The following is a 15873-nucleotide window of genomic DNA, read 5'->3' on the forward strand; positions in this document are numbered from 1 at the left end:
TCCAGCTAAAGATTTAGCACCACATCTGTTCTTGGCTTCCTTATCACTATGTCAGGGGGACTGTTTACTCCTAATGGATGCAGATTATATCAGTGACATTGTAGGTGAATCTTTCCTGGAAACTGATCATGGGATGTATATACCAGCAATTTTTCCCTGTGTTGTGAGCTCCCTCATGGTGGTTGATGGGCTCTGGGATCTGGGGCTCCATCTTAACCTGACTCAGGACACTATATGTGACATCTGATTATTCATACTAAGTCTGGGACATTAGCCTTGTCTTCCTGGCCCTAACTCTCCAATATCTCATTCCTTTCCATCTTTTCTTGTTTGTATTTTTGAGATCTCCTCCTTCTCCCATGGTGCCCTCTGGTTGCAGCCTCCTTCCCTGTCCCTTAGCCCTTCCTGTAGCCTTATCCTCCACTCACCCACACTGAGCTGCCAGCCCCCTGCCCTCCCCCCACAGACTGCTTCTTTCTTAGCCAAGATCTGATCCTTACTGGGCTGTGTGAGCTGCTGCTGGAACCATAGCATAGATTCAAGTCCACTCCCGCAAGGGCTGTGAGGTGACCTTGTGTCCACCAGAGAAGAGCCTCAATAATGACCCAGACAGGAGTGAGGAACCAGGGCCTCAGATAGAGGCAGGGTCTAGGGACTGGCTCAAAATCAAAAGCAAATTGAAGGGAGCAGAGAAGATCCATGTGAAAGATGGCAGAGAGGCTTGTGATCTGGACCTGCCAGAATCCATGTCTTCTGGTGATGTTCCTTCCTCACTCAGCTTGAGGCCTTCAGCTGGGACCAGTACAGAGTCTTGAAGAAGACACTAAGCCAGAACAGACAATGTGTTAGGAGCTCTTCCCTACCTTACTCTGCAGCCAGTTTGTCTGACACACACCCCCCTACACTGGGACTGTGTGTAGGTTCTCCCAAAGCACCACATCCTCCCTGTTCCCAGTGCACACACTGGTCCTCGACCTCAGAGACCCAGGCCCTCCATCATCTGGATGGTTAAAATCTCATTTTCTGAGTTAACTCGAATGCATCTTCAAGACCCTCAGTTTAATGTACCCTAAATATACCCTTATATATACTAGTATACTAATATATATTATATATATTTAATATACATACTTAACATAATATATACTTAATGTACTAACATATACCTAATATACTAATATACATATTAGTATATATATATATATACTTTTAGTATTAGTGTATATATATATACTTTTATACACACACACACTAATATACCCTTAGTGTCTTTTATATTCTTTTAAGGTAGCATTTATGGTACACCTATATTCATAGCAGACAAAAGTTGGAAGGAACTAAATCCTTACAATGAAGTATTACTCAGCCTTAAAATGGAAGAAAATTCTGACTTATGGATAAACCTTGATGACATCTTGCTAAATGAAATAAGCCAGACACAAAAGAAATGAATACTCTGAGTCCATTTATGTGAGATTCCTAGAGTAGTCAAGTCCAAGAAGACAGGAAGTAGGATGGTGGTTTCCAGGGACTGGGGGAGGGGAAATGGGGAGTTGTTTTTAATGGGTAAGAATTTCAGTTTTACGAGAAAAAAAAAAAAAAAATCAAGCTTGGTTGCACAGCAATGTGAGTGTACTAAACACCAAACTATCCTCTTAAAAATGGTTAAATGGTTAAATTTTATATTATGTGAATTTCATCATAATTAAAAGATAGCACGTGTGGCATGCTTTGTAATTTGGGATCTGCATCTCATAGTACTTTGAGGCTTTTTATAATCAGGGAGCATCTTGTTTTCATTTTTGTTCCCAGAAAGTAGCATTTTGCAAGGCACAGAGAGGGTGCTGAGGGACTGCTGGTTGTGAGGGTGAGTGAGTTACACAGGTGTGAGCAAGCAGGAACCAGTACACACACATGACAACTCCGTAAATAACTGAAAGAACTGCTCTTTAAAACTCTTACCACCCCAGACCCATCTAATGGCTGTAGCTGTGATCTAATGAATGAAACCCTTGTAACATGAAAGAATATTCAATGTAATGCCTGAATGCTACCCAGGGAGCAGCTTCAGTTAGTCACAGGGAAAAAGCTCTTTCCTAATTATTTCCAGTTTTAGTGTAGGCCAGGAAAAATGTGAACTGCTGTGTCAGGAAAACATTAACCACAGCTCTTGATATAAACTTTTCCCTGAGAGCACTGTAGGTGGTGTTTACTTACTCTCAGACAATGTGTCGGTCAGATTTTCTGTTTTAAATGTAATTCTGTTAACCTGCACTTGTCTTAAATTTTCCCCAAAGCCATAAAATATGACTTATCTAAAATACTCTGTAATACAACTTAGGAATATAACAGATTCTTATTCTAACTTCTAAAACCTGAAAATCATGGGATTGAGATTCTGAAATGTTTGAGGGAAAATTGAATTTGGAGACTGAATTAATAACTGCAGTAACTTGAATTTTGATCTGTGCCTTGGTCCACTCAGTGTCACTGTTAGTTTCATTTCTGTGTTTGGAGATGATACCTGGGCAGTGTGTTCATGAATTGATTTCACTCTACCTGTCTACCTCCCAGGTTCCCTCTCCTGCTCACCTGTCCCAGCCCTCATCACTCCAGGACACGCCTTTGGTATTGGATTTGATTGAGAGAGGCTGCTGTGGAGGCGGGGAGAGGGGTGCGGTGGGCAGGCAACATGGGAGTAAGCCAGCCCAGCAGAAGTGGGGCTTTATTCTCTTTCCCTTATTTCCTCTTCAGTCCTGATTTCTGGAAGTTAGAGTCAATAGGAAAGTATAGTAGGTACTATTCAAGACAGCTGGGAGAAATATCAATAACCTCAGATATGCAGGTGACACCACACTTATGGCAGAAAGTGAAGAGGAACTAAAGTGAAGAGGAACTCTTGATGAACATGAAAGAGGAGAGTGAAAAAGTTGGCTTAAAGCTTAACATTCAGAAAACTAAGATCATGGCATCTGGTCCCATCACTTCATGGGAAATAGATGGGGAAACAGTGAAAACAGTGTCAGACTTTATTTTTGGGGGGCTACAAAATCACTGCAGATGGTGATTGCAGCCATGAAGTTAAAAGATGCTTACTTTTTGGAAGGAAACTTATGACCAACCTAGACAGCATATTCAAGAGCAGAGACTACTTTGCCAACAAAGGTCCGTCTAGTCAAGGCTATGGTTTTCCCAATGGTCATGTATGGATGTGAGAGTTGGACTGTGAAGAAAGCTGAGCACTGAAGAATTGATGCTTTTGAACTGTGGTGTTGGAGAAGACTCTTGAGCGTCCCTTGGACTACAAGGAGATCCAACCAGTCCATTCTAAAAGAGATCAGTCCTGGGTGTTCATTGGAAGGACTGATCCTAAAGCTGAAACTCCAATACTTTGGCCACCTCATGCGAAGAGCTGACTCATTGGAAAAGACTTTGATGCTGGGAGGGATTGGGAGCAGGAAGACAAGGGGACAACAGAGGATGAGATGGCTGGATGGCATCACCGACTCGATGGACATGAGTTTGGTTGCACTCTGGGAGTTGGTGATGGAGAGGGAGACCTGGTGTGCTGCGATTCATGGGGTTGCAAAGAGTCAGACAAGACTGAGTGACTGAACTGAACTGATGGAGGATTTTAATTCACAGAAGAAATAGCAAGTAAAAATAAGGAACTAGGACTCCCCTGGTGGTGCAGTGGATAAGAATTTGCCTGCCAATGCAGGGGATACTTGTTCAATCCCTGGTCTGAGAAGATTCCACATGCTGCAGAGCAACTAAGCCCTGCACTACCACTACTGAGCCCATGTGCCACAACTACTGAAGTCTTTGCTCAGCATCAACAGAAGCGTCCTCAGTTAGAATCCCTTGCACTGCAACAGGGAGTAGCCCCTACTCATCTCAACTAGAGACAGCTCTTCCAAGGCAATCAGGACCCAGAACAGCCAAACATAAAAGCCAACATGAGGTAAATAGGACCCTAGACTTCCTGGTTAGAGTCTGAAAACAGGCTACATTTTTCATTTAGATGATTTTGTGGTTGATTTGATCATTTTAGAGAATCCTGGGCAATAAAGTATTTTCCAGCTCTCCAGGTAGATTGATTTTGCTTTGTTTTTGCCCACAGCTATTATTTGGATGATACATTTATTTTTACAGGTGCTTTAGTAGACCATGCTATAATGTGCAAAAGTATTAGTTTCTTACATTTTCTCCTTTTTTACATAATATTTTCTTAAAAACCACTCTCCTTACTCCCAGATTGTCCCCCTTCCCCTGCTGGCCTCCTAATTCCTTGTGACTCAAACTGTGGTGCCAGAGCAGCAGCACCTGCATCTCCTGGAGCTTCTTAGAAATGCAGAGTCTCAGGCTCACCCAGACCTCTTGACTCAGCATTACAGCTGAACATAACTTCCTCCTTTCCCTCCCATTGGCAGTTTTGATGAGTGATAACCTGTGATTCCCAAGAAATGTGCTTTGACAGTTTGAAATTGAACTCAAGAATTCCCAGATCTCTGTTGTGACTGAGCAGGAGGCTCTAGAATATTCTTTGCCACTAGATTTCCTTACCTTTATGCTCTATAAATTTCACTTTTACATTATAATCTAATACTGTGTGATTCCACTGCATTATTTGTGTCTTTCCAGTGGAGTCTGTCTTCCATCACAGGCATTTTTCATTCTCCTGTCCCTCCTTCCCCACACCAGCCTCCTGCAGGGACTGGAGGGATTTCCTACAGGCTCAGCACTGTCTGGACCTAGAGTCAGAGACAGCCAAGTGCAGCAGTGTATGTGTGGCTGTTTCACCACCTGATTCGATAAAAAATGAGTCTTGCTGCCCCGAGCAGGGCATGAGGTCTGTTTGACCTGTTCCCCAGGCATCATGTGTCCCACTTAGCTGCAGGTTTCTCTCTCAATCTCGCTGTGGGTGTCAGTTCTTTCTGCTGACAGTGGGTCCACCTGACAGCAGGTACCCTCTTTGCTCCTGTTCACCACATATACACTTGTGTCCATGTCACGCTTTAACTCTCTGACAGTAAGTTCTCTATGGTAGGCCTGTTTTTTTAACTGCAACTACACCTCTCCCTACTCTCTGTGTTCTAGCTACACAGAAGGACATGATAAGGTGCAGGCCATCTAGGTGATAAAGAGTCCCATCAGCAGATGGAAAAGAGGCCAAAAGACATGGATTTGAGTCCCATACTGCTATTTATGAGCTCTGATATTTCAGACAGACTAAGTCATCTAAGCCTCAATCTTTTCTTGTGGAAAATGGAAGTGATATGATGTAACCTGTAGCGTTGATGTACAACTTAAACAACAGAAGACATGTAAAGCACCCAGAGTAAATGCTTGAACAGAATGGTCATCATTTTCATAGGGTGTAAAATTACCATAACCACTTGCATTGCAGAAAGTGTTATCTGTCCCATGAAAATGAGCTGTCGGCCATTTGAAATTGTATTTATGGGTATAGGATCCATCTGCTGTGTCTGTCTCTGTATGATTTATCTTATACCTAAATAATATGGTAATAGATTTTCCATAAATTTATCTGGCCTGAGTTAAAAATCTCATCTCCCAGTGGAAGTTTCTTTGTCTCACGACAGCACAGGTACTACAAATAAGAAAAAGTCAAATCCAATACAGATCCTGATGTCAATGTATACAGTCTAGTTGAAGAAACAAGAAAATGGCTATATTAACTTTGTAAGCTAGAAGGAGGTCATGGTTTTTATAGACATTTACATAAAATGACATAACATCAGCTAGAGTTGGAACAAGTCCACATGAGGGGACAGGGAGAGCATTTTCAAGGAATTAGATATGTGAGACAGACTTAGCGATGTGTGGTTAGGGTTTCAGCAGGCGGAAATGCATGTGAAAGGCATTCTGGGAGGTGAGATCAGGATAAGCAAAAGCATGATGCTCTGATCCAGTGAATGAAGACCTAGACATCTGCAAAGAATTCAGGAAAATGAACTACCAAGTGTATAACACACATTTTTATGTTTAACCCTCACAATTACTTAGTGATGCCAAGGAAGCTGACTCATGTACATGAAGTATGAGAGGACAGTTTTGTAGAAGAGACATCCTAGGGTGTAGTGTTGGATGCTGAGCTGGCATTCAGTAGTTTAATCTGAGAAGTGAGAGCACATGGACCATAGTGGGCAGGTGCAGGAGGTAGGGAGCCAGGAGCTGTTTTGCCTCCAGTAAGACATTGTAGGAAAGTGATGCTACTTTTTGGAATCAAATTGATGTCAATTAAAACAAAGCTATAACACCTAGATTTGTGAATGTGCAAGGAAATGGGTGGGAGTAAAAAATGTTATCATACTTCTGGAGGGTAGGTTAGCAGCTTAACAGCTCCCTCTTAAAATGTTTATACTTTGTTGTTGCTGTTCAGTCACCTAGCTGTGTCCAACTCTTCACAACCCCATGGACTGACACACACCAGGTTTCTCTGTCTCTCACCATCTCCTGGAGTTTGCCCAAGTTCATGCTCATTGTATCAGTGATGCCATCTAGTCATCTCATCCTCTACTGTCCCCTTCCCTTCCTGCCTTTAGTCTTTCCCAGGATCAGGGTCTTTTCTAATGTGTTGGTTCTTTGTGTCAGGTAGCCAAAGTATTGGAGCTTTAGCATCAGTTCTTCCAATGAATAGTCAGGACTATCAGGATTGACTTGTTTGATCTCCTTGCTATCCAAGGGATTCATTCTTGCTGTCCAAGGGGTTCATACTTGACTCTCAGCAGTTCCAAATCTGAAAATTTATGTGAAGGAAATGCTTAAGGTTGTTTGCAAAGATTTAGCTTCAGGGATATTTAACACTGAGTTATTTCTAGTAGCTAATTATTTGACACTGTCTAAATATCCAGCAATAGAGGATTTATTAAATAAATGATCACATGTACTATAATATTATGAAAGCATTAAAATAAATATTTTTATGAAATACTAAATGAAATCACATATAACAGTATGTTCACATTAGTCCAATTTTGCTTAAATATGTGAACTGTGTCTTTAAAAACACATAAAAAAAATACAAAAACAACAAAAAGAACACATACAGCAGCCTAGAAAGTAAAAATATAATTTTAAGAATTTTTTTTCATAGTGCTGAGCTATAGCTAGTATTTATTTACTTTTTAAATTCATTTGCACTGATTATGATTAAGGAGTTTAATTTGTTTTTTAAACACTGTGATCCTGGGAAAGAAGTAATGAGAATAAAGTAGGGAAGATGGATGAAGGCGTTGTTTTGTGTGGGGCATTGGGTGTTGAATATGTTGAGTTTGGTGTGTGAAGAGAGATCCAAAAGCAAGTGTGTAATAAGTTGTGTCATCATCAGAGACCAACCTGGTTGGAAAAACAGAAAGGGGCCATTGCAAAGCCAATAACAGAAGATTTTCTTCAAGAGTCTTTATAATTTTATTTATTTATTTATTTTTGGCTGTGTTGGGTCTTTGTTGCTGCTTGGGCTTTTCTCTAGTTGCCACATGTGAGCTTCTCATTGTGGGGTCTTCTCTTGTTAAAAGCATGGGCTATAGGGTGCAAGGTCTTCAATAGTTGTGGCATGTTGGCTCAACAGTTGAGGTTCCCGGGTTCTAGAGCGCAGGCTCAATAGTTGTGGTGCACGGGCTTAGTTGTTTCACAGCATGTGGGATTCTCCTGGACTAGGGATTGAACTCACGTCTCCTGCCTTGGCAGGTAGATTCTTTACCACTGAGCCACCAGGGAAGTCCCCCAAGTGTCTTTAGATTGAAGAATGTAAGATTACTGATACTGGTGACACTCTCCATGGGCAATTGGTAAAACCCTTTGGTTACTCAGAAAAGGCATTCAGACTATAGCTTTGAAGACTGAGCTCTGGAATAATCAGAGTCAGGTTTTCTTTGAGTTGCTTTTTTCTTTTTTGGGGGGTCTGGGGCTATGCAGCGTGTGCTATCTTAGTTCCCTAACCAGGGATCGAATCCATCGAATCCATGCCTCCTGCAGTGGAAGCACAGAATCTTAACCACTGGAATGAATGCCAGGGAAGTCCCCTGGTTTTTTAGTTCTCTTCACTGGAGTTTGGAACTCACAGTCCTGTGGTCATGAGCAGTCCTCGGTGCCCCAACATATCTCAATCTATTTACCTAAAGTGTACAGATATTCCTATTTACATAGATGGGTCAGTTACAGTGGAGCTGATAACGTGGAAACATACACACATTCTCACAGATCAGTTCTCACCTGTGTCCTGATGTGTGTTGGATTATGTATGAGAACACACAGAAATACAGGCACATCTGTTTAACTGTACCTCACAGCTAATACTTTTAAAAAAAATGGACATTTATGGCAATACTGTGTCAGGCAAGTACAATGGCACCATTTTTCCTATAGCATTTGCTCACTTCATGTCTCTGTCACATTTTGATAATTTTTGCAATATTTCAAGCCATTTCATTATTATTATATTTATTATTCTGATCCGTGATCAGTGGTTTTTAATGTTACCCTATAAATGCTCAGATGGTTAGCATTTTTTTAGCAATAAAGTATTGGAAATTAAGGTATGTACTATTGCCTTATATAATGCTATTGTACTTCATTAGACTACAATATAGTATAAACATAACTTTTATTTGCATAGAAAAACAAAAAAATTCATATAACTTGCTTTATTTTGATATTCACATTGTTGAGGTGGTCTGGAGCCAAAATGCAAAATATCTTTGAGGCCTTCTTGTACACAGAACAGATGAGCCACATATACACATACTACAACCTGCCTGCATCCAGAGAATGGCCCATCTATATTATATGAACTAGAGTTTAACAAAAGGTATAAAATGTCCTGAGAAGCCTGTATGCAGATCAAGAAGCAACAGTTAGAACTGGACATGGAACAATGTACTGGTTCAAAATTGGGAAAGGAGTACTTCAAGGCTGTATATTGTTACCTTGCTTATTCAACTTACATCCAGAGTACAGCATGCGAAATGCTGGGCTGGATGAAGCTCAAGTTGGAATCAAGATTGCCAGGAGAAATATCAGTAACCTCAGATATGCAGATGATATCACCCAAATGGCAGAAAGCAAAGAGGAACTAAAGAACCTCTTGATGAAGGTAAAAGAGGAGAGTGCAAAAAGCTGGCTTAAAACTCAACACGCAAAAAGCTAAGATCATTGCCTCTGGTTTCATTGCTTCATGGCAATAGATGGGAAAACAATGGAAACAGTAATAGACTTTATTTTCTTATGCTCCAAATCACTGTTGACGATGACTGAACCGTGAAATTAGAAGATGTTTGTTCCTTAGAAGGAAAGCTATGACAAACCTAGACAACAAATTAAAAAGCAGAGACATTATTTTGCCAACAGAGGTCCATCTAGTCAAAGCTGTGGTTTTTCCAGTAGTCATGTATGGATGTAAAAGTTGGGCCATAAACAAGGGTGGGCACTGAAGAACTGATGCTTTTGAACTGTTGTGCTGGAGAAGGCTCTTGAGAGTCCCTCAGAGAGCAAGGCGATCAAACCAGTCAATCTTAAAGGAAATCAACCCTGGATAATCATTGAAAGAAGTGATGCTGAAGCTGAAGCTCCAATACTTTGGCCACCTGATGTGAAGAGCTGTTTCATTGGAAAAGACCCTGATGCTGGGAAAGATTGAAGGCAGGAAGAGAAGGGGATGGCAGAGGATGAGATGATTGGGTGGCATCACCAATTCAATGGACATGAATTTGAGCAAGCTCGAGGAGATAGTGAAGGACAGGGAAACCTGGCATGCTGCAGTCCAAGGGGTCGCAAATAGTCAGACATAACTGAGTGATTGAACAACAATAAAATGTCTTATAGTCATTGTATTACCTTTATAAGATAATAAAATTAAGTAAACCCACTTTTCTTATGTTTAATCTCTATAAAGATAAATTCATTTTTGAAATGCCATGATTGATTTGCCAGACTAAGATTTGAAACTTTAGAAGTATTCAAATCAGAAAACATGAAATGTTTCAAGCATTCTGATTATATTGCTCAGAAAGATTTAGTAGTTCTTTTTTTTAAAGCCATGAGTTTTAAAACTTTACTGATTTACAAATGATCCAAGCATATCTTACACTATCATCAGTTCCAGATTTTAAATAGAGATGAAATAATCTCTTGGAAAGCTTCCTTCAGAGAATTTGCAGTTGGGCTTCCCTGGTGGCTCAGAAGGTAAAGAATCTGCCTGCAGTGTAGGACACCTGGGATCCATCCATGGGTCAGGAAGATCCCCTTGAGTAGGAAATGGCAACCCACTCCAGTACTCTTGCCTGGAGAATTCGATGGACAGAGGAGCCTGGTACTCTACAGTCCAGGGGGTCACAAAGAGTTGGACACAAGTGATTAACTAATACTTTCTTTCACTTAAAAATTCATTGGTAAAAAGGGCCAGTTTCTGCATATATATTTGAATGCAGTTTTATTCCTCACCAGCATTTTACGTGGGAGAAGGAAATGGCAACCCACTCCAGTATTCTTGCCTGGAGAATCCCATGGACAGAGGAGCCTGGCAGGTGACAGTCCATGGGGTCGCAAGAGTTGGACATGACTCAGCTACTAAACCACCAGCCACCAGCATTTTACCTACACTGTACTAATTCTTGAATCTTACTGTTAGTGCATTTAATTTCTCTCTGCTCTGGTTTTAGTAAATAGACTGACACCTGACATGTGTTTTTCCAAGGTTCAGTTGTAAGTATTAATGTATTGATAAAATGCCTTTTGACCTGCTCTGATGAAAGGTCTCATGTAAATAACAAATGTTATTTGTATCATTGTTGATCTCATTACGGAAATTTTGTCTACTGGCCTCTTTCAAGACTGAGACATGCATTTTATATTTGAAGATGTTTCCTTTCAAGATAGAGTATAATTAAGATATTTAATATTAGGAAGTGATTTCATTTTTCTACCGAAGAATAATTCCTCTTAAATAAATAACACAGGAAGTGAGCACTTGTTTGTGTTAACACTCTGACTTGACTTGTCAACATCTCTGTAAAATTACCCATGTAATATTCAAGGTCAAATTATCCAGGAAGTAGGAATAAAACTAATTTAAAAGCTGACTTCTTATGGACTACTTAGGAGACTGCAATTTTTTACTGCAAGCAGATTATTTTTTAGGTCTTCTTCCTTTACTTTTGAATGTTAGTTACACACATACACACACATACACACACACACACTGCATACACATATATGTGTCCTCCTTTAACATACCACATAATGACCAGTTCAGTTTAGTCACTCAGTTGTGTCCAACTTTTTGTGACCCCATGGACTGCAGCACGCCAGGCCTCCCTGTCCATCACCAACTCCCAGGGTTTACTCAAACTCATATCCATTGAGTCAGTGATGCCATCCAACCATCTCATCCTCTGTTGTCCCCTTCTGCTCCTTATATGATAGTTATAGAAAACAAATAATTTTCAGCATATTAAACATTTATTCAGGAAAATCTGAATAAAATTGCCTGACATTTTTAGAGGGCATGAAAATCACTATAGTTTATGTTGTGTATTCTTGGGATGATGGTGATCTCAATCAGGGACACTTGTGAATTTCTGTCATTTTTGGTTGCCACAATTTGAGGGTTGCATCTGGTGTCTAGTGGGTTCATGGCTACTGTTAATCATCTTACAATATACAGGACAGGCCCCTGACCCTCAACAATGAATTATCTGGTCCAAAATGCCAGCAGGGACATGCTTGAAAAATTTATGAAGTTGCTCAGTCATGTCTGACTCTTTGTGACCCCATGGACTGTAGCCCGCCAGGCTCCTCTGACCATGGGATTCATCAGGCAAGAATACTGAAGTGGGTTGCCATGCCCTTCTCCAGGGGATCTTCCTGACCCAGGGATTGAACCTGGGTCTTCTGCACTGCAGCCAGACAGTTTACCATCTGAGCCACCAGGGAAGCCCTGGGAAACTTATAGACTATTCTTTATATATTATAGAACTTTAAAATTTTGTCTTCAACAATCAGGGTTCTCCTGGATTTTGTGCATCCTGTTAATTCTTCATCCCCCCTGGGTCTCTTTACAGTATGGCATCGTAGGAAGAACAGGAGCTGGAAAAAGTTCCCTCATTGCTGCCCTTTTTCGATTGTCAGAACCTGAAGGTGGCATTTATATTGATGGAATCTTGACAACATGTATTGGACTGCAAGATTTAAGAAAGAAATTGTCAGTTGCACTTCAGGTACGCACAGCAGAGCACTCGCACATGTTCTTTTTATAAGGCGTCTAAGTTTAAGTGCTTTTAATTTGATTGTTTTTTTCAAATAAAGTGAATGAGTTGATCCTTTTTCTTTTCCCCCAGTAGAGCATATTTTTAGCAGCAGGTATTTTTAACAGACACTTTCATCAGATACCAGGTTTTGGTTTTTTGTTCATTTGTTAGTTTTGTGTGCATGTGATTTAATAACTTACTGAGATAGATTTCTTGACTCAGACTTCCTTAGTTTCCACAATTTAATTCACTGATAATCACATAATTCTGAGAACAGAAGGATAAATGGTTTGTTTAGCACTGGAGAGTTTCCTATAGGGAAACATGAATTTTATTAATAAGTGTCTTACAAATGTAATTTTGTTGTGGGAAACCAGGACATCTTTTAAAAGTGATTATCTCCTTGGAGAACTTTCTGTGAAATTGTGGGGCTTTGAGAATTATAGGCTATATAGATGCTTTGGGGAGACTTTGACAATTTAGCCATTAATGAATAATTTTCACCAGGGAGGCAATGCAGAATAGTGAGGAAGAGCAGGGGACTCAGAATTCTGTCTCTATGTACCTTGATTTCTCTGTCTTACAAGGTAGATAACAGTATCACCCCCTCAATCTGTTGTGAGGATAAAATAGGTCAATGAGTGTGACGTGTTTCATGTAGACCCATATGTGCCTGCTGTGATGGTGGAGTGTTGAGTTGGCCATCTCTTCCTGGGCTCTGATTCTGTTCTCTTTTCTTCTTCTTGTAAAGTAGTATAACTTTCAGGGAGAGTTTTGGAGACTGGATTATATGCATGGTAGACACTCCTGTCATTCCTGTGGTTCATTCACTCAACATAAATCTGTGATATTTACTGAGGGATTACTATCCTCCAGGTATATAGCCAAGCACAACCTCGATCCTGTGTCCTTATCTATCATCCTGCCCCTGCTTTGACAGACTTGCTAGTTAAAAAAAAAAAATGAGTTTTTATTTATATACTTAGCAATCATCTGCCTATAAAAGAAGCTCAGAAAAATACCCTCGAGATGAAAAACAGAGAGGAGATGAGACAGAATGAGCCAGGCAAATGTGCTTCCTGGAATGTGGGTGTAATGTGTCCTGAAATACCTGTTATCAGGAAACATGTACAACATGACACCCAAAGGAAGGGGAATGTGGACTTGGCGACAGCTGTTGCTACCTGCCCGTGACCTCGAAAATGCCTGGGATTACTCTAAGTAATTTTTAAATCAAGATAGTCTTTTCAGACTCTAGTGAAATGCCACCTTATGCCCCTTAAGATGTCTGCTATCAAAGAAAAGAGAGAGACAAAAAGAAAATTACAAGGGTTGGCAAGGATGTAGAGAAATTAGAACCCTTCTTCATTGTTGATAGGAATGTAAAATAGTGCAACCACTATGGAAATCAACTTGTTGGTTGCTCTGAAAAGTTAATGATGGAATTATCATATGATCTAGCAATTCTACTTTAGAGCATAAAGCCAAAAGAATTGGAAGAAAGGTCTTGAAGAGATACTGGGACATGCATGTTATAGCAGCATAATTCTCAACCGCAAAAAGGTGAAGGCACCCAAGGGTCCATTGACAGATGAATCAACAAACAAAATGTGGTGTGCATACATACAGTAGAATATTACTCAGCCTTAATAAAGAAGAAAATTCTGACACAAGCTACAGTTCAGATGAACCTTGAAAAAATTAAGTGAAATAAGTCATTTGCAAAGGACAAATACTGTATGATTCTACTAATAGGAGTTACCTAGACTAGTAAATTCATGGATACAGGCTATAGAATGGTGGGTACCAGGAGTGGCCAGGAGAGGGGGGTTGTTGTTTAATGGGTACAGAGTTTCAGTTCTTCAAGATGAAAGGAGATCTGTGGCTGGATGGTGGTGATGGCTGTACAACAATGTGAATGTATTTGACACCATTGAAATGTGCGCTTAAAGTGGTTAATCTAGCAAATTTACGTGTATTTTATCACAATTGAAAAAATTTTTTCCAAAGGTATCCCTTTCAGAAAAACTGGATAGTCCCCATATTTAAATATTTCCTCTGGCTATTAGATTTATGACTTGTGGTTACAGCAGAAAATATATAAGCTTAAATTCCCAAGTTTTATGTTTTGATGGTACTCATCTCTGAAATGGCCATGGGAGATTAGTTAGTAGAAATAAAGGGCATGTCTGTAAAGTCCTTTCATATCCTTGGATACAAAGCTTTAGAAACATGCCCTGCATTCTTTTTAATGTTTCAAATAGGAAAAAGTTGTATGCTTGTGTACATAAAATAACTCTGTAAATAAATAACATTAGATGATTCTTGGCTCTGCTAATAATATTTGGAAGCATATCTGAGCAAAGACTAAGCATGCCTTGACATCAGCATGTTTTGGTTCTGTTACGTTGGTTTCCATCTTTCCTTTGAGCATGTTCTAGGTACACTCACCAGAGAGCATGCTTACAAAATAGTGCTAAGATTTGTATCCATGTAGATTCCACTTTATATGCCTTTGTCTCCAAGGTGCAGTGTTGGTTAATTAAAGAGAAAGAATCTGGAGAGAACTTGGAATGTGTAAAGATTCCCAGGGAGCCATTCAGGAGACAGAGAGGGCTAGAATGTTTAACAGTGTAGACTAGGTGTCAGTGTGACCCACAGTTTATTCCTGCTTTGCCTCGTCAACTGTGGGGCCTTGATGATGTCACTTGGCTGCCAAGCTTCAACATCCTCGTATTTAAACCCAGTCTGGAAATCATTGCCCCACAGATTTGGGGTGAAGATGTAACTTAGTGAGATAATGTTTGTGCCAATGTCTCATTCTTAGGAATGCTCAGTCATCAGGAACTGTTATTATTTTTAAGAATCAGGGCACTGACTTTTTGGGTATTATTTCTACTTAAGTAAAAGAGTAACACCTTCTGAAGTGACTTTACTCTTTAATTTCTGTTTATGTCTTGATGGTCTTTGGTGATTTTCTTTATATTTATTGTCTAATAATAAAGACTAAATTGTTTACATAAATATGAATAGTAAAGCCAAAAAACAGAAAATAAAAGCAAACTAACAAACACAATAGGAATTTTGGGGAAAAGTATAACAGAGAAATGTATCTAACATTTTCCACCAAGAGCAAGAAATCAGACTAAAATATTTTTGTATTTTAATTTCTGGCTTTCCTCCCACCAGCTTCTTTTCTGACTATCACCTTGTACAAACTCTTTCTTTCAAATCCCTCACAAAGACCTCTAGCCTTTTTCTCAGCCCTCCACACACTCTTGACTATTTTCTTTCTCTCTTTGAGGACAGGGCCTGTATCTCTCACTTCTGTTCCTCTAGTGCTTGCTGCAGTCCCTGACAAGTAACACGAGTATTAATAACAATTCCTAACATTTATGGAATTGTTAACATATTTTAGTTTCTTATCCCACCATTTCCTGCTTAATCCTCACAATTTGTTGTTATCCTTATCTGACAAATTTAAAAACTGAGTCACTGGAAGCTTATCCTACTTTTCAAGTAAGGGGCAGAGCCAGGATTCAAATTTTATGTGTGTCTATTTTTTTTTTAATTGAAGTATGGTTGATTCACAGTGTTTCAATTG

General features: G+C 39.8%; 1 protein-coding gene across 1 annotated transcript in view; it reads left to right on the top strand.

Annotated features, from left to right (window-relative positions):
- The window catches only part of LOC129624244 (ATP-binding cassette sub-family C member 4-like), a 234862-nt gene that overhangs the window by 191317 nt on the left and 27672 nt on the right, over window positions 1–15873 (top strand). Inside the window, 1 exon segment of the mRNA XM_055541905.1 lies at window positions 12084–12239. Coding sequence (XP_055397880.1) covers window positions 12084–12239 — 156 coding nt within the window.

This window comes from Bubalus kerabau, chromosome 12 (genome assembly GCF_029407905.1).
Source record: "Bubalus kerabau isolate K-KA32 ecotype Philippines breed swamp buffalo chromosome 12, PCC_UOA_SB_1v2, whole genome shotgun sequence".
Lineage (NCBI taxonomy): Eukaryota > Metazoa > Chordata > Mammalia > Artiodactyla > Bovidae > Bubalus > Bubalus kerabau.